Source organism: Mauremys mutica, chromosome 1 (genome assembly GCF_020497125.1).
Source record: "Mauremys mutica isolate MM-2020 ecotype Southern chromosome 1, ASM2049712v1, whole genome shotgun sequence".
NCBI lineage: Eukaryota > Metazoa > Chordata > Testudines > Geoemydidae > Mauremys > Mauremys mutica.
This window is the reverse complement of record NC_059072.1, coordinates 94032746-94051373: the sequence shown is the minus strand read 5'-3', so window position 1 is coordinate 94051373 and position 18628 is coordinate 94032746. Positions and strand designations below refer to the sequence as shown.

The 18628-nt window shown below is 48.4% G+C and overlaps 1 protein-coding gene and 2 non-coding genes across 4 annotated transcripts; all 3 read right to left on the bottom strand.

Moving 5' to 3' along the window:
* Nucleotides 1-3170: 3170 nt before the first annotated feature.
* Nucleotides 3171-15472, bottom strand: RPL3 (ribosomal protein L3). Of its 2 annotated transcripts, none has more exons than XM_044984917.1 (10): nt 15334-15472; nt 13169-13361; nt 12286-12454; nt 11154-11289; nt 9542-9728; nt 8840-9000; nt 6408-6509; nt 4949-5044; nt 4224-4343; nt 3171-3276 (listed from the first exon to the last, which is right to left on the bottom strand). In XM_044984917.1, exons 1-10 carry the CDS (start codon nt 15334-15336, stop codon nt 3232-3234), a joined length of 1212 nt encoding a protein of 403 aa, XP_044840852.1. In that variant the 5' UTR covers nt 15337-15472; the 3' UTR covers nt 3171-3231. The 2 variants fall into 2 exon arrangements, with proteins under 2 accessions (XP_044840852.1, XP_044840851.1); XM_044984916.1 differs by lacking the exon at nt 15334-15472 and adding an exon at nt 13488-13568.
* Nucleotides 3806-3898, bottom strand: LOC123362300. Its single transcript, XR_006576408.1, has one exon. It is a non-coding gene; the product is annotated as a small nucleolar RNA U83B (small nucleolar RNA).
* On the bottom strand, nt 9268-9360 carry LOC123362299. The gene has a single exon (XR_006576407.1). It is a non-coding gene; the product is annotated as a small nucleolar RNA U83B (small nucleolar RNA).
* Nucleotides 15473-18628: the final 3156 nt, after the last annotated feature.

The following is an 18628-nucleotide window of genomic DNA, read 5'->3' as shown; positions in this document are numbered from 1 at the left end:
CAAGGCTACCAAGAGCAGTTATTAGTTTCATTGAATATAGGATTAAGCCAGTGGCTCCATCTAATAGCAATACCTTCAGTTGTGGCCACTGCTGGATGCTTCAGAGGAAGTAGTAACCTATTATTTCCTCTATATGGGCTACAGGCAGGAAGGAAAATTTCTTCCTCACCTTTGACAGTGATCAGTTTATGCTCTGAAGCATGAGAATAAATAATTTCAGCACGTGTACAGCCCCCATCAGTGCAAGCTCCAGTGCTTTCCTAGCCAGTGTCACTAGAGTGCCCATAAACACATTACTTCTTTTAGGTGCAATACACATACTTATGCCATCAGCAGGTGACAAATCTCGATTGGTTTCAAGTGCCCTCAATCAGTCATGGCACTTTTACCTGACTTTATAAATAAAAAAAAAAAAAGCAGGGTGGGGGTGTTCAGTCTGGAACTCAAGAGAACAGCCTGTCTATTCAAGAGCAGAACAGTTATTTTCAGTGGCACAGTAATACCACTTGGTTCTTACATAGCAGAGGGTCAGACTAATGATCCAAAGCTCAGTATCTCTCTCTCCTCTCCCCCCCCCCCCCCCCTTTACACATTTATCAGGAAGTCAAACTAACAGGGACATGACATCTCTCTCAAGCTATTTCTGTGACATCAGGCTGTCTGGAGGAAAAGCCTTTAAGCAAGGATGGGTCAGAGGATTCAGGAAAATTAAACTGTCATACATATGAATGTGTCATGCCAACCTCCCTACGGCTCCTTTGGTAACAGCCAGTGCCATAATTAACACCTCAGAACAGGTTTCAGAGTGGTAGCCATGTTAGTCTATCAGCAAAAAGAATGAGGAGTACTTGTGGCACCTTAAAGACTAACCAATTTATTTGGGCATAAGCTTTCGTGGGCCAAAACCCACTTCATTAGATGCATGCAGTGGAAGATACAGTAGGAAGATATGTATCTATAGATAGATGATACACACACACACACACACAATATGAAAAAAATGGGTGTTGTCATACCAACTATAGCAAGACTAATCAGTTGCAGTGGGCTATCAGGAGAAAAAAATGTTTTAGTAATAATCAGGATGGCCCATTTCCAACAGTTGACAAGGTGTAACAGCAGGGGGGAAAAATTAACATAAGGAAATAGTTTTACTTTGTGTAATGACCCATCCACTCCCAGTCTTTATTCAAGCCTAATTTAATAGTGCCAAGTTTGGAGATTAATTCCAATTCTGCAGTTCCTCATTGGAGTCTGTTTTTGAAGTTTTTTTGTAGGAGTATTGAGAGTTTTAGGTCTGTAATTGAGTGACCAGGGAGGTTGAAGTGTTCTCTGACTGGTTTTTGAATGTTACAATTCTTCATATCTGATTTGTGTCCATTTATTCTTTTGCGTGGAGACTGTTCTGTTTGGCCAATGTACATGGCAGAGGGGCATTGCTAGCACATGGCATACATCACATTGGAACAGAATATGCAGGACAATTCTTGCTACCACTTGGGTGTTAGTAACATCAGCTGTTGCCATTGAAACTCAAGGCACACTCCAGTCCAGACACTAAGTAGAGAGGTTTCCAACTCATTTTAGAGTCTGAACCTGGAAGTTACCAAAAAATTTTTTAAAATGGTTACTTACCTTTGTAACTGTTCTTCGAGATGTGATGCTAATGTCCATTCTATGGTAGGTGCATCCATGTCACATGCAATTGCCAGAGATTTTTTCCCCTAGTGGTATCTGTAGGCCTGGTCCTAGCATCCCCTAGAGCCTTGCACACGTGCCAGTATAAGGGGCACTGCTGGCTCCACAACCTTCTTGCAGGTAACTCTGATAGAGGGGTAAGAGGGCAGGTCATGAAATGGATATGAGCAACACATCTCAAAGAGCAACCGTTACCAAAGGTCCATAACCACTTTTTCTTTGAGTGCTTGCTCATGTCCATTCCATGCTAGGTGACAAGCAGCATCCCCAGAGGTGGCCTCAGTCACAGATGTGCTGATTGCAACACAGCTCTACCAAAACTGGCATAGTCACAGGCCTATTGAGTGATAGTGGGGCACAAAGGTATAAATTGACCACCATGTCATGACCCTGGAAATATCCAGGATTGGTAACTGCATGAGGAACACAGCTGAAACTTGTGCTCTTGTACAGCCATGGGTCACCATGGTCAGAGGCAGAACCTTTGCCTGCTTGGAACAAGCTCAGATGCAGGTGGCTATCTGGGATGAGATTCTTTGGGATAAGAGTCCAAACCAGTTAGGAAAGCCTTGCAAGAGCAGTCGTTACAAGCAACCTTCACAGGTGGTAAGAGAGGGTGTGGAGCTGGCGGCACCCCTTATACCAGCGCATGTGCGCATGGCTCCAGGGAATACTAGGACCAGCCCTATGGATATCACTGTGGGGAAAATCTCTGGCAACTGCATGTGGTGCACACACCTAGCAAGGAATCAGCCTCTTCCAGTTCTAGAATGCAGGGGAGCATGGTTCCCTCAGATTGTATTCCCAGCCCCTCCCCAGCTGGTTGTTCCAGAGAACAGCCATGGTAGGGAGAAGCCTGTTCTGCTTCTCCCCTCACACGCATTACTGCTGGGGAATCAGAATACTTTGGGCAGCCCTCCACCTGGCTTTACGCACCTCTTAGCAGTCTGAGAGGCCTAAGTGCCATGGAGACTAAAAACTTAGTAGATATGATCCTTCCAGGGCAGGCATAAGGCACCTGGTGGAGGGGGCAGGGCATGAGGGAAGCACAGCACTCTATGGAGAGAGGACTCTGAACTCCAGGGACTGTCTCCTTGGTACTTTCTCCAAGCACTATGTTTACAAGAGTTGCCATAGCAGATCACAATAGGGTAACATTAGTCCAGCTTCTTGTCCCCAGCAAAGGCCAATTCCAGGTGCAGAAATCCTGAAGTGGGCTATCATGGAATAACACCCTCCTAAGAGGATGACTTACATCAAAAAGGGATTTGCGGGGGAGAGGTCATTGTGGCGAGGGAATTTTCACGGTGCTGCAGACGCCCTCTTGCAGAGAAAGTATGGTGCACAAGGCAGGACATGAAGCCTCAAGTTACCATGGTGACCCAACTAAAGCTAAATATGGTAAGACCCACAGCAAAAGCGATCTCAGATTTTACCCAGACATTCATAAAGCAAGAGGGTTGGTATTTTTGAAAATATCTGTAGTTTTATTTGTCTGAGGCAGACCAGAGCTGCAGAGGACTGTTCCAGATGTTAAGCAGTCTCCTCTTTAGCGATACGATCTTTCTTGAGTGGTCCCTGCAAAAAAAACAACCCCAAACAAGCAGTTACCTAGCAGAACTGACCATCTCCCCAATGTTGGAGACCCCACCATCCTCAATACCTCATTGTGGAAGGTTACTTTTGCTTTGAACAATGATCAAAGGCCTACTTGTGGTGCAGATCTTAGCTTAAGTGTGTGGCTGAACTTGAAGCAAGCAGCAGAAATGGAGGCTGGTGAAGCTACACTGCTATGCACCATCTCAAATTAACAATTTAAATATAAAATCTGGCACCACCTAGTGGCAAAGCTAACTTTAGAGCCATCATCACTGCCTCCTCTTTCTGAGAAAGCACTAAACAGCTTATAAAGAGCTCCACCTCTTGAAAGCATGCAGTGTGAAATGGTGGAGGAAATCTTACGCAAAACCAGTTTTTGCCACATTCAAAACTTTCAAGGTTCAAGAAGGGACCAGAGATCTGATCTGTCCTTGGTGAGAAGCAGCAGATACTCAATGTGCCATAGGCAGAGACAGCCCACGCTACTGCCTGAGCACTGTTCCCCAGAGCGGTTCTCAGAAGGAAGGCAGCATGGAATGTCTCCTCATGCCTGTCGGACACTGTGTACAGTGCTAGTTCCATGGCCTCATCACTGAACAGCCCATATACTGGGGTGGAGGCAGCATCCAAGTCCCACCCAGCTCCAGGTAAGAAGGGCTCAGTAGATTAAATGAGTTCACAATCACACGAGTCTTTTAAAAAGTGAACCTCCCATAGAATTCCAAACTTCATCTGGACAATTACACATCCTTGGAACAAACCCGTGCTGTGCTTCATGAGTACACGTGGCTGAGTTATTAACTGCAGTTTTCACTGTGGAAACACACTGCATTGGCACCCACCTCTGTCCAAGTCTGCATAGATGCATGCTTGTGCAGCCAGACAACACAATACAAAGCTGAGCTCCAGGATATCAATGTCCTTACCATGAAAGCCTTCTTCTCCTCCACAGTCTGGAAGCGGCCATGACCAAATTTGGAAGTTGTGTCAATAAACTTCAAGTCAATCTTCTCCAGGGCCCGACGCTTTGTCTGCACAAGCAGGGACTGTGGGGAAGAGACATGTTAGAATGTGGCAGCCCAGTCACCAATTTTAGGCACAGGACCTGCATTCCCTGCTAGAATTTGCCATAATTGGATATTTTCAAATTAAATTTCTATGGGCAACATACTTGATTCCAAACCAGCATCATAGCAGGGAGCTGAAGAGCCTGGTAACACACCAGCTGCTCTAACAGCAGCATCAGCAAGTCACTCAGTTATCACACCAACCAAGGGAGGAGCACAGGGGGATGGAGTGGTCACCACAGATTAGCATTAAGAGGCAGAAGGAAAAGCTAAGCTATTGTACAAGAGAAGCTTCATGGGCCACAAGAGTTCTCAAACCCAACGGGGTCCTTCATTAACAACCAAACAGGACGTAGCATTCTGAAGAGACCAATAGCCCACCTAGTCCAGTGCCCAGGACTGTTTCCTGTGTTAGAGCAGCACTTTCTCTTCAAGCTTGCTATGGAAACACCCCCACCCCCTCTTATCAAAGAAGACAATGTTCTTGGGGTAAAGGGAATCTAATTTGAAGTGTGAGGCAAGTCAGAACAGAATCCTGGCTCCCTTCCACAGATTGGCAGAACCAATATTCTTGCATTGCTCACCTTGCGCAGAGTTAGGACTCTCTTCTTGGTCCCAACCACACAGCCTTTCAACATGATAAAGTCATTGGTCACTTCACCATAGTGGACAAAACCGCCCTGAGAAGAGAGAATAGTTAAGCACACTGTACCATGCAGAACTAGCAAGTACTGGCCTAAACTAAACAGTGCCTCTGATTTTGCTGGTGCCAGGGTTCCTGCACAACACACGTGCTGGCTGTAAAGAACTCACGGCCAGCAGACCTCCCTACCAGGAAAACCCCCAAGGTAAGGGAGAGTCCCTAGAAGCACAGGTACAACAGCCCTGTGCAGTCTGACATGAAGGGCAGACCAGAGTAGGTAAGTAAGAGGTGTGGCCAGAACTGCAGTTATTTTGTGCTGCTGGATGGCTCCACAGGGAGCTGTGGCAGCACAGCATATACTAGAGCAGCCTCTGGAGCTTTTAGTCCTTTCACCTTGCTATGTCATAGGCTCTAACACAGGGATTATGCTTTCCCAGCAAGCCACAAGCTACTTTTCAGTTAGCTCTTCCCACCCCCACCTCTCCACCTGTCCAGCCTGGCTGCATATTGCTCTTCCACTGCACAGAGCTGGCACATAATGGCTCATCCCCCAAGGCGGACAGCATGACTTATAAATGCTTCACCACTCAGCCTCCTATCTAAGGACTTTTCAGAGCTACAACCTGGCTAGCCACTTCGCCCTAAATGCCACCCCCCAGCTAGCACTTATTCTCTCTTCAGCTGAGAACCAAAAACACACAAAAAACGAAAAAAACCAGGTCTAAAGAGGCTAACTTTTTTTCAATTTTTTGGCTAAAACCTCAGTGTTTGAGGCCTCTATGAGGACGTTCTAGTTACACACTACTGAAAGGCAACCATTTAATGATCCACAGCAAGAGCACATTATCATGGAAATGAAACTGAAAGCTTCTCCAGCTGACAACAGCAGAGAATTTTAGATTGACAGAATTATCCAAGTTGAAAACACAGGAGCCCAATTTTTGCAAAAAGTTGCCTGGGGATTCTAATGCTCAAGAGTGATAAGGACCATGGTAAAGGGCCACAAACTTGAAACCTAGACAATTTTAATGAACTAGTTGTTTCTGGTCCTACACCTGCTTGAGTCCTCCCTCCAATCCTTGTGGGTTTTGCAACAGGTGTTACAAGTAACAATCATAGGTAAAAAACCTCAGACACGAAGTGTAATTTTTAAGTTGACAGCATTCTCTTAAGTTGCAACCAACACAGCTCAGCAATCCACAGTACTACACTGCTACACTTGTTCAATATTGATAGAGAAGAATGCAACCTAAGGAATCAATATAATTCCCTGCAGTACCTGAGCTTTTCCTTATTGACTAGACTAGAATAAGCTGTTTGGTTTATGAGATCACAGTCCAAGACTGAATTACCATATCCTTCCCACACACCAAACCTTTAACAGCCAGAAATCCACTCACCAGAGGGTTAATGCTCTTGTCCGACAGATCGTAGTCAGTTGATGCATTGTTTTTGATCAGCTTTCCATCCTTGACTTGGTAACCTTGGCCAATCTTGTAGACCTACAATGACAAAAGGACAATGCTATTTCACATGTGCTGGGAGAAATGGTTTGACAGAGGCAGACAACCTAATCCAGAAACAGTAGTTCAAACCCATACGAAGTTTGCTGAGCACAGAGAAATGTAGAAAACAAATGTGGCTAGTGTTTAGGTACAGTAATTAAGAGCCTCAAACATTGTCTCTACCATGAACCCAATGCCTCAGTCACTGCATTTCAACTTGTCACCAGGGCATCCTATGAATAAAATCAAAAGTATTTGAACTTCCTGAGAACTTGTGTGTACAGATGTTCTTGGCCACTTACCCGTTACATTAAAAAAAAACCTTAATTTCAATTATGCTGATTTCAACTTTTCATTACTAACTGCAGCAATACCTACTGTTTTGAAAGTACCACAGCATGTTTTATGTGAGTGGGTTAAAGTAGCTTTGTCCCCATTTTTATGGATGGGGAAAGAAAAAAGTTTAAGGGTATGTCTACACAGGAAAGAAAACCCAAACCTGGCCCATGCCAGCCAATGTGGACTCAGGCTGTGGGGCTGTTTCATTGCTGTGTAGACCAGTGGTTTTCAAACTTTTTTTTCTGGCGACCCAGTTGAAGAAAATGTTTAATGCCCACGATCCATTGGAGCTGGGGATGAGGGGTTTGGGGTGTGGGAGGGGCTCGGGTAGAGGGTTGTGGTGCAGGGGTGAAGGTTGCGGGGTGGGGCCAGGAATGAGTGGTTCAGGGTGTGGAAGGGGGCTCTGGGCTGGGGCATGGGGTGCAGGAGGGGGTCAGGGCTTGGGTTGGGGGTGCAGGCTTTGGGGTGGGGCTGGGGATGAAGGGGTTGGGGCAGAGTATTGGGGTGGGGGCTTACCATGGGCAGCTCCCAGGCAGTGGTGCAGCAGGGGTACTAAGGCAGGCTTCCTGCCTGTCCTGGCACTGTGGACCACGCTGCGCCCCAGAAGGGCCAGCAGCAGGTCCGGCTCCTAGGCAGAGGCGCACAAGCAGCTCTGCCCTGCCCTCCCCCCCATTTCCCAGCCAATGGGACTTTGGAGCCAGTGCTCAGGCAGCACTTGAGTCCCCTACCTAGGAGCCAGACCTGCTGCTGGCCACTTCCAGGGCACAGCACAGTATCAGAACAGGTAGGAACTAGCCTGCCTTAGTCAGGCAGCACTGCCACCCTTACTTCTGTGCTGCTGCAGGTGGCAGTGCTGCCTTCAGAGCTGGGCACCTGGAGAGTGGTGGATGCTGGATGGGAACCCAGCTCTGAAGGCAGCACCACCGCCAGCAGCAGTGCAGAAGTAAGAATGGCCTGGTATGATAGTGCCACATATACTTCTGTGCTGGCAGTGGAGGTGGGTCTGACCTGGCGCCCCAGGAGCAGCCCATGCAGGAGAAGAGGAAGTCCCATCCCTCCATAGCGTGGTCGGGACTAGCAGCTGGAGTCCAGCACATGGTAGGAGCCCCCCAGTTGGTGTGCCCCCAACCCTACCTCTCCTCAGCACTCAGTGGTTAAAGGGAACTTGGGCTGCCTGTGTGTGTGTGTGTGTGTATATGGAGGTGGGGGGTGGGGTGACCAGTGCCTCCCCCACCCCCTGGACCACTGTGCCCTGGGCAGTCACCCAGGTCACCCACTCATAAGGCCATCCCTGCCCCCCTGCAAAAATGTGATATTCCCCCCGCCTCCCCATCATGCCACCCTTACTGTGTTGCCACTGTTGGTGACGCTGTCTTCAGAGCTGGATGGCTGGGAGCATCACTGCTCTCTGGCCACCAAGCTCTGAAGGCAGCGCAGAAATAAGGGTGGCAATACCACTACCGCTCTACAATAGCGAGATTTCATGGGGGAGACCAGATTTCACTGTCTGAGACACGTTTCAGAGCCACGAATTTGGTAGGGCCCTAAATATAAAATACAACTAAGCAGCTTAAGTGCTGGTCCTAGGCACAGCCTGAGCTCGCTGTAGACCACTGTACATTCAGCTCAGGCTGATTACAGGAGTCTTATAGAGAACCCTCATCTTTAACAAATACGAGTAAGTCTGGCTCTTTCTGCCCTTGTGTCCTGCCGAACTGGGGGAGGGGAGGGGGGTGCAGATCCAGCCATTTCATTAAGCATCTATACATGCGAACAAGTTGCAGTACTGGCAAGTAATAGTAAGCTGGGGAAGCTGAATTACTTTGCAAGGTTACTGGCCGCCAACTCTAGTCAAACAAATAAAACCTGACCTGTAGTCTGAAACCTTCAGTCTGCTTGATGATTCTGCAGTGACCTTTACTATCCACCGACGGGAACCAGGACTCTAGTTTGTCCAGGACACTTCAATAAACATCTCAGACTCTTACCTTCTTGTTTATTTCTGTGCGATGGTGGTATCCTTTCTGACCAGCTCGGGCCACAGAGAAAGCCACGCGAGCAGGATGCCAAGCGCCAATGCAGGCTACTTTCCGCAGACCCCTGTGGGTCTTGCGGGGCAGCTTTTTGGTATGCCAGCGGCTGGTGACACCTGAAACAAGAAAATAAAACATTACAGCATTGTAGGACTGTCAACTGCTCAGCTGTGGCATATGTCTTCATTACAGAGGTGTTTATAATTAGCCTGGGACACCACTATGCACAGTTTGTGGCTGTTGCAAAAGGAGAATGTGTATCCAGTGCAACACCAACAGAAATTTGGATCGGTGTAACGATTAGGTATGCGTGTTGTGAATACCGACTCTCTGCAGAAGACCCACCCACAGCTGCCCATGTTCTCCCAAACTATTCCCTGGGTGCTGTTCTCAGAAGGAAGGCAGCATGGAATGATTCCTCATGAAGGTCGGATGCTGTGCCCAGCACGTATTCCATGGCCTCATCATTGAACAGTCCATTTCTGATGTGAGAGCAAAACTGAAGATACCCCACCCCTCTGACCCATGCTCTATGTACCAGGGCAAGAGTGGGGGGGGGAGGAGGAGGGGAGATTACAAACAACTCTTCCCTAAACTTTGGGTTCTGGTCAGACTGAAGCCTTGGAGAAACAAGAGGGAGGCAGCCATGACATCTACCTTTGTATCCCTTGCCCTTGGTGACTCCAATGACGTCAATCATCTCATCTTGGCCAAAGACAGTTGACACAGGCACCTGCTGTTCCAGTTTCTCCCGGGCCCAGTCCACTTTCTCAGCGATGGTGCCACCATTCACTTGGATCTCCATCAGGTGAGACTTCTTCTGCCGCAGTGGAAGCAAACGCATCTGGAAGACAGACCTAAAATTAGTTCTATTATAACCCAGACAAAGCGCTGAGATCTCTAGTGCCATCTCTGAGATTCACATCCTGAGTCTGATGGATTTTTCCACCTCTTCTGTAACCCAGTCACAATATACACAATGCTTGGAATACTGAAGCTCTGGGGTTAAGGGCAAGAGTTATCAAGGCTATACAATGGCACAGACAGGCCTAAGTTTCTGACAGCCAGATCACCAAAGGGAATGAGAAGAAAAGCAGTAGAGAGACAAGGTGGGTTAGGTAGTATCTTTTATTGAAGCAATTTCTGTTGGAGAGAGAGACAAGCTTTTGAGCTCACACGGAGCAGCAGTAACACATGCCTCACACCGCCCTTACAGCTGGTCGCCAGGCTGAGGATCTTAAAAAAGGACTGAAGATAAGGCTGTTACCCAGTCCCAGAGGCTTAAGTAAGGTCACATAACACACCCCATGTTCTATACTATATTTGGGAAAAGGGGGACAGACTCTAAAATGCTGACAGCAGCTGCACCTTCCCCCTTTGCTGCTGGCCACAAGATGCCATCTCTAATATATTAAAGTCTTGTGACCAGGCAGCTTACTCCACTTATTGCCACACAGGAGATCCTGTTACATTCCTCAGTCTGGAAGTATTTGGCACTCGTGCAGGGATGAGATGGAGGGAAGAGCTTCACGCTGCTTAGCAATGACCTGATTAATCTGGCTGATTAATAAAAGCCACCGATGGTCTCCACAGGAGAGTACTGCCCACATATCCTTGGTCTGAAGCTATAGCAGCCATCCATTTTTTAAACCAAGTGAAGTAAAGGAGATTTCCATGGGGGCTAGAGGATCATAGGACTGGAGGCTAAAACATTCAATCCTATTTCTAGCTGTAACTATAATTGGAAAGAGAGGAGGTGGTCTAAGCACAGGATGGAGCCCAAGAACTCAAGTTCCAATGCCAGCTCACACTCACACACGATGGGGCCTTACCTCTGAGGGGTACAGCAAGGATTTGTTAGTTGTCTGCATAAGACTTTGAAGTCAAGCATAATACTATACCCAGCTTTTATACTGTGCTTTTAATCAGTAAAAAACAAAGTGCTTTACAATGGAACTCAGTACCATTAGCCCCATGTACAGATGTGAAATCGAGGGGAAGTGACTTGCCCAAGTTCACTCAGCAGACCAGTAACTGAGCTGGGAATAGAACCCAGGTCTTTGGAGTCCCAGTCCAGTGAGCGATCCAGTAGATCACACTGCCTCTATGAATATTAGATATTAACACTGAGCACCAGATTTGGGGGGACAAGGAATCTGAGAGCAGCAATGGAGTGAGTTTGTGGCCAATGGCAGGACAGCCCTAGCCCTTGTGGATTCTCTGTACCCCCAAGTCTGAGCCCTCTTTACGAAGTAGACAGAACACTCACCTGAGTGTGAGCTATGACCCGGATAACCTGGCAGTACTTCTTCATGCTATTGAAATCCTTCTCTAGCTGCTTTTTGCCCTCCTCATCCTGCCACTTCTTGCAATACTTGGTGAAGGCCTTCTTCTTGGACTTGTGCCTTCAGGAGCAGAGTACAGAGAGGGTAAGGCTTAGCCCTTCATCAGTCCCCCAAGGAAACGGGGGTGAGCGGAAGGAGCTGCCACCCGAGTTGGTTTCGGCTCATTGCCAGCTTCTAAGGAATCTTTTCCACCAGCAAGCGGAGCCTGGAGCTCATCAGACAGAGGCTGGGTTGCCAGAGCTGAGCGGAGCTGCCATGAATTCATCCAAAGCATATTAATAAACAGTATAAAACATTCACAAAATATCAGAGCAGTGCTCTGCAACAATACAGTGCCTATCAGCTGATTATCTGTTGCCTTAAAATACTGCTGTGAATGCTCTTGCCTTGCTTCAAAGTCTACAAAGACCTACATCTTTCAACCCTGACTTGCACTGGTGTCCTCTTACATCAACCGTAATACCCAAATGCATTTATTTGGGGACCTCTTTATCCTGGTAGTGTGGGAACTTCATGAAAAGCATCTAGGAGAAATCCTTCCTAATCCCATAGGAAAAGGAGAACCTGACAACCCCACTGGAGCCTCATTGTCAGAGTGACCTTATGTGAAAGCATGACAGCAATGCACGTAAGAGTGATGAGAAGAAAAATCTTCACCGCTTCCCTGAGAAAAGAGGACTATGCTCAAGACTCAACAATCAGCAACAAGCACCAGAGGCAATTTCCTTATGTCCATCCATAGAGAAAAACCATGTATAGTGCATTCACACAGACATCAGACAGTTAACTTGATCCCCAAGCCCCACTATAAACAGCACTTGACAAGCATTAAGCAATCACTATTCCAGCCAGTTGCTGTTTTATACTGTGATGAGAAACTTCAGCCTAGCACCTAGATCTCCAAGGACCAATCACTAGCTGTGACGTCGGAGCCCTGAAGTGAACAGTTCAGACTAAAAACTACAATACCACTACGCTCATTCAACAAAGCCAGCAATGCAAGAAACAGGCTCTGGAGGCTAGATTAAATGAGGTCCCTCGCTCCATGTGTTTTACCAGTTCTTGTAGAAGCGTCTCTTGCACTCATCACTGATGTGCTCAGCAAAGATGGTCTTGAAGGTGCGGAGGCCACGGGGAGTCTGCACGTAGCCCACGATACCCACAATGACCATGGGAGGAGTCTCTACCACAGTGACTGCCTCTACGACTTCCTTCTTGTTCACCTCTAGGAAGGACAAAAACACATTGTGACAGTTAGCACCACAGCAGAAGAAACACCACCACCCCCAAAGTATCAGGAGGGTCCAGTGACCCCTAAAAGGTCTTCACGCAGCTAGAGTCAGTGGGCTCCATAGGCCAGGTGACCCTGATTAGCCACTTGAGCTATGATGCACCCCAAGGGTATAATGGTGCCTAGATGCTATTCTAAAACCCAAGGTTGGCCCTGTGGTGTAAAATGGAGAAGCCATTCTAACTGAGCTGGGTGGTAGCTGGTAACAGAACTACATTCAGGACTCGACAGTCAGCAAAAAGCGCCAGAGGCGATTTCCTTATGTCCGCCCGTCGAGAAAGGATCATCATCAGTAGTCTGCTACAATACAGTTCTACCAGCCCAGCAAGCTCATTGGCAAGTCACCTACACACCCCAAGAACAGCAGTTACAGAAAAATAAGACACCAACCACCAGCTAGGCACAAAGTCTGGAACTGGTGAGGAGGACATAACCATTAGCCATTGGGAGCTTGCTTTTATAACTAGCAACTGGAAACAACAGCCGAGGACCCAGTGTAAAAGAACATCAAGGACTTGGCGGAAATCAGACTGGGAATCAAACCCTGGGACCTATGTGAACCTGACTGTCTACTCCCACTGCCTCAGCATAGGGGAAAAAAAGCTGTACAGTGACCTCCTATAACAAGAGCAGCAGAGAAATACATACTAGATCCAGGTCTGTCCACTTCCCGGACAATGTGGGTCATGCCAGACTTGTACCCAAGAAAAGCAGTGAGGTGGATGGGTTTGCTGGGGTCATCCTTGGGAAAACTCTTCACTTTGCCCCGATGTCGACGGCTGCGTTTGCGGGGCAGAAAGCCAAGGGATCCATGTCTTGGAGCTGAGAACTTACGGTGCGACTAAAAAAAAAAAAAAAAAAAAGATACTTTTAACACTCATATTGCCTGAGTGATTAATTTGCCCTTAATGTTATACTAGTTGCTATCTCTCTTGTTCCCTTTGAGGGGGCCATTACACAGGCATACCAGTATGTCCTGCTTTCTAGAAGTTCCTCTCCTCTCCACCAGCTCTTCTGTTTGGAGTGTTACCATTTTAGAATGGTGAATACATCAGGGCCTTACATGTGTCAATCAGATTTGTTCACATGACTGAGGAAAACTTAAAGACACAATATAAAGGTTTTTTGAAGGATGAGGTTCTGCCATTCTAGTTAAATGTCTACTAAGAGGAAAGCAAAAATGCCACAAGTGTTTTGTCAGGGCAGTTCTCCACAAGAAACCCTCCTCCCAACCCCGTGTGCATGGGAATGGACACACATGGGAATCTTTACAGATTACAGAAATTAATAGCAAAATGTGATTCTACTCTGAAAAGTGACATAACAAAATTTGCTCCATGGGGTCCAACTTCATTGGAATCACTTATTTTAGATGAAATGTGATTGGCTTACAAAAACAAAAAGAACAGGAGTACTTGTGGCACTTTAGAGACTAAAATTTATTTCAGCATGAGCTTTCGTGAGCTCATGCTGAAATAAATGTGTTAGTCTCTAAGGTGCCACAAGTACTCCTGTTCTTTTTGCGGATACAGACTAACACAGCTGCTACTCTGAAACCTCACAAAAACAAGAATTTCTTAACCACCAGCTCTGCACACTCATCCCAAAATGGGTTACATAAGATCCCAAGAATTGTCAGACCAATTCAGGCTAATGGTCCATCCAGTATCCATACTGGAATGGTGGCAAATAATACATGCTTAAGGAAGGTGCAAAAAGCGCTAATGGACAATTCTGGGCTAACTTGTTCTATGTCATTTAACTACAGTGCCCTCCATTTTCCAGAAGTCAAACCCCCTTAAAGTCTAATAAACTTGTAAGTTTATCTTGTGGCAGCTGCTATAGCAGTCGCATTGGGCAGAAAGTATTTTTATCAGTTTTGAGTGTGTTCTTTTTAAAGTTCATTAAGCTGTCCCCAGTTTCTTGCAAATTGCCTGTAAGCACCAGCAATAACAAGCTCTGTAAGACCAAATGCTGCCATTTACACCTGTACAAACTCCCCCATCCCCACTTCAAAACAGCTTTAGGCATTATTACACTGAGAAAATCTGGCCCTGCAACTGCAATTCCATTAGCAATACTAGTGACACACAAGCTAGACGAGACTCCACCTTACACACAACTGCCCCGCCTTCCCAGGGTGGCAAAATTCAAGTCAGCAAGAGCTCATTTTAGTCCTAAAGTCAGCATCACGGGGGCGCACACACAGGGGGCAGATCTGCCACTGCCTGTCCCTTTTCAGAGCAAAGCCTCACTTAAGAGTGAGGGGAGTGAGTCAACTACAGCTAAAGCCTCCACCAATAAGCTTTGGGCTGCAGCCCGTCTGTACCCCCCGATCTCCAGGCGCTAGAGGCAGCACCCCGCTACCGGCGTAGATCAGGCCCCAGGAAGTAAAGCGAGGGCAGGAGACCTCCAGGCGACTGCTCTGTAAAGCCCGGGTGCCCCACGGTGCCAGGCGGGCTCTCCCCGAGTCACTCCCCCACCCGCAGCTAACACGTGCGAGAGCCGCCTGCAAACGATTCTAACCCGGGGGCTCTGCAGTCCCGCGCCCTCAGCCCAGGCCCGTCATGGTCCTTCCCCCGCCCCGCGGCTCTGCGCGCCCAGGCAGCGAGCGCCCCGCCGGCCCGGGAGGGGGCCGCGCCCCAGCCCCGTCTCCCCTCCCCCGCCCCGCAGCCCAGGAAATGGGCCCCGCGCTGCCTCCAGCAGGGCCCCCTTGGCATCGGGGTCAGGTGCGGGGGCGGCCGGGGCCGGGATGGCGGCGATGCCCGCGGATGGCGAGACGCGGGCCCGGCACCCGCACCAAGGCCACTCACCATCCCGGCTGGCAGCTGCACCGAACTAGTAGAAAGGGAGGGGTAGGCCGCGCACGCGCTATTTATACCCTCTTCCACGTCGCCTTACGTAAGGTCGTACGAGCACCGTTGCCCATGCGCGTTTGCACGGCATCCCCGCCCTTCCCCTCCAGTAGAACTGCGGTGGGCGAGGAGCTATGGCTCATGGGTAGGGCCACACTTCTTGAGAATGCGAAATCTTGTGCAGCTCACCGAAGGGCACTCAGGGCGCGCGGGGACACGGGAGCCAAGCTCAGGGTGGGCGGGAACCTCTTAAAGTCACAGCAGCTCCTGTGAGGGGGGTGGAGGCTGCTCACCAGCCCTGACTGAACTCCCCTGAGGGGACCAGAGCTGCCCCCCGTCGCCCCCAGCTGCCCTCAGGTCTCCATGGCAGGTGGGGCTGGGCGACCGGAGGCTGCTGAGTCGGGCTGGGAGGATGGTGCCTCTGGCTGAGGCAGCTCTAGGCCAGGCTGGCTCAGGACATAGGGTTGCCAGGGGTCTGGTTTTCGGTGTGAGATGTACTGAGCGGACACAAAAAGTCCAGTTTCTGCGGGCGGGGGATGGGGGACTCCCAGCAGGCATGGAACGTGCCCCGGTTGGGAAGGAACACGAGCTACTAGGGTGACCAGCCAGCAAGTGTGAAAAATCAGGACAGGGATGGGAGGTAATAGGGGCCTATATAAGAAAAAGATCTAAAAATCGGGACTGTCCCTATAAAATCGGGACATCTGGTCACCCTACGAGCTACCCTGCCAGCCAATGCTTCCCCTGGCTGCATGCTCAGGCAGCTCCAGGGCACGGAGGGCTCAAGTGGGCAGGGAAGGGGGCTGCTGGGCAAGCAGTGCAGAGGGAGGTGGGAGGCTGTTGTCAGGGCTGGATTAACTCATAGGCTAATAAGGTTATAGCTTTAGGCCCTCCTATTTTTAAGCCCTACTTTAGGCCCTAATTTTTAGGCCCTCCATTCCATATTGAAGTAACAGCTGAGCGATGGTAGCAGGGCCATCGGAAATGTTTTGTCTCATTAGATATTACTTTGTACAAATTAAGCCATCAAGATTGTGAATTCAAATTATGGTGATTGTGATTTTGTCTTTGTGGGCTAAGTAAGTGTTTGTGGGCCCAAGCGATATTGAACTTTGTACATAGAAGGCCTACACTGGACAATAGAAACCATGTCGAAGAAAGGATGATGGCAGAAATTGAAGGAGGCCAAAGAAAGGCGGCAAAGACAAGATGTAGTGCTGAAAGGTACTCCTTCGCTCCTAACGTTTTTTCCTCCTCCTAAGTCTGGTGGTGAGGAAGTCCAGGCGAATACCAGCCCAAGTGAACCTGCTGTGCCTGATGAAAAGGAGCAGCCTCCTGTGACTTCTGTAGCTGCAGTCTCACCTCACTCCTCTGAAGACTTTCCCAGTGATAGTAATATAAAAATATCCTTCTTCAGCGATCCAGGTGAGTGGGACATGACTTCTCAAGATTTCATTGCATATTGGACTGAGAATGGCCCACAGAAATGCCAGAATCTAGATGCTGGGATTTTTTTCAGGGTTCGTCAACTCAACACCGGATGTGTCACATGTAGATCAACTGACTGTCATCTTGCGTTATGTGCTACGCAGAGAACCAATTGAGCATTTCATGACTTTCATAAACATCACCAGCCACACAGGGGAGAAACTTGCCTCGTACCTACTCGATTTCCTCACCGAAAATGGGATTGACATTAGCCTTTGTTGTGGCCAAATCTATGACAATGCAAGCAATATGAGTGGCAAATATTCAAGGATGCAGGCAAAGATAAAAGAGCGCAATGTTTTGGTTGATTACATACCATGTGCTGCACACTCACTCAAACTTGTTGGCCAGTCTGCCGTGGATTGTTGTGTTGAAGCAGTTTCTTTTTTTGGATTTGTCCAAGCATTTTACAATTTTTTTCTCTGCATCAACCAGTCATTGGATGATTCTTAGAGATTCACTACCAAAGGGATGCCCAGTGCCCAAATCACTGTCAGGGACACGGTGGAGTGCCAACGCTGAAGCTGTGAATGCAGTTGTTCTGGGATACCCCACCATCCTTGAAGCGCTAGAGAGCATCAAGGATGATGAATCTCAAAAATCATCAACAAAAAAAGATGCAAAGATCCTGAGTGATGCAATGCGCACTTTGGAAACTGGTATTTTGTGTGTGGTCTGCAATGATATACTTCAGCCATTCCACAGGTGCAGTCTAAGCTTGCAAAGTGCTCAAATTGACCTTTCCACTGCTGTAAATCTAATGAGGAGTCTTGGAACTGTTCTTCCACAAATGTGGGATAGTTTTGATGAGTGTGAAATTCAGGGGGCTGCAAGGACTGCTAACCATGAGTATAAGTCAGCCAAACACCACAAAAGACAGAAGACATGCGACAATGCAACTGCCCACTCATTCAGTGACATGGAGGCCTTCAGAGGTAATACCTTCATCACAATCATCGACAAACTGAAGTGTTCATTAGAACATTGGATCAAGGCTCACAAAAATATTGACAAAACCTTTAGTGTTCTGACAGATTTTTTGCCTAACATTTGAAGTTCCGAAGTCAGTGAAGGTATCAAACGTCTGTGTCAGAAGTACCCAGACGATCTCCCACTAGATTTTACTAAAGAATTTCTTCAATTTGTTGAATTCACATCACTCTCAGATATATAGAGAAAAAGATGACAAAAGCAAATTTTATTTGGATGTACCGAGTTATCACTGAATCCAATGTGATAAAACAGGGATGGGCAAACTTTTTGGCCTGAGGGCCGCATCGGGTTTCGGAAATTGTATGGAGGGCCGATTAGGGGAGGCTGTGCCTCCCCAAACAGCCCACCCCCTATCCCCCCCTGCTTCTTGCCCCCTGATGGCCCCCCCTAGGACTCCTGCCCCATCCAACCTCCCTGTTTCCTGACAGCCCCTCTGCCCGGGACCTCTGCCCCATCCAACCATCCCTTCTCCCTGTCCCGTGACTGCCCCAGGAACCCCTGCCCCGACTGCCCCCCGCCACCCCATCCAACCCCCCCTCTCCTTTCTGACTGCCCCCCTGGGAATCCCTGCCCCCATTCAACCCCCCTATTCCCCGCCCTCTGAACTCCCCTACCTCTATCCACCCCCCCACCCCCTGACCACCACCCCGAACTCCCCTGCTTTCTGTCCACCCACACCCCCCGCCCCCTTACCACACTGCCTGGAGCACCGATGGCTGGTGGCGCTAGAGCCGTGCCGCCCAGAGCACCAGGACAGGTGCCCGGCTGGCGC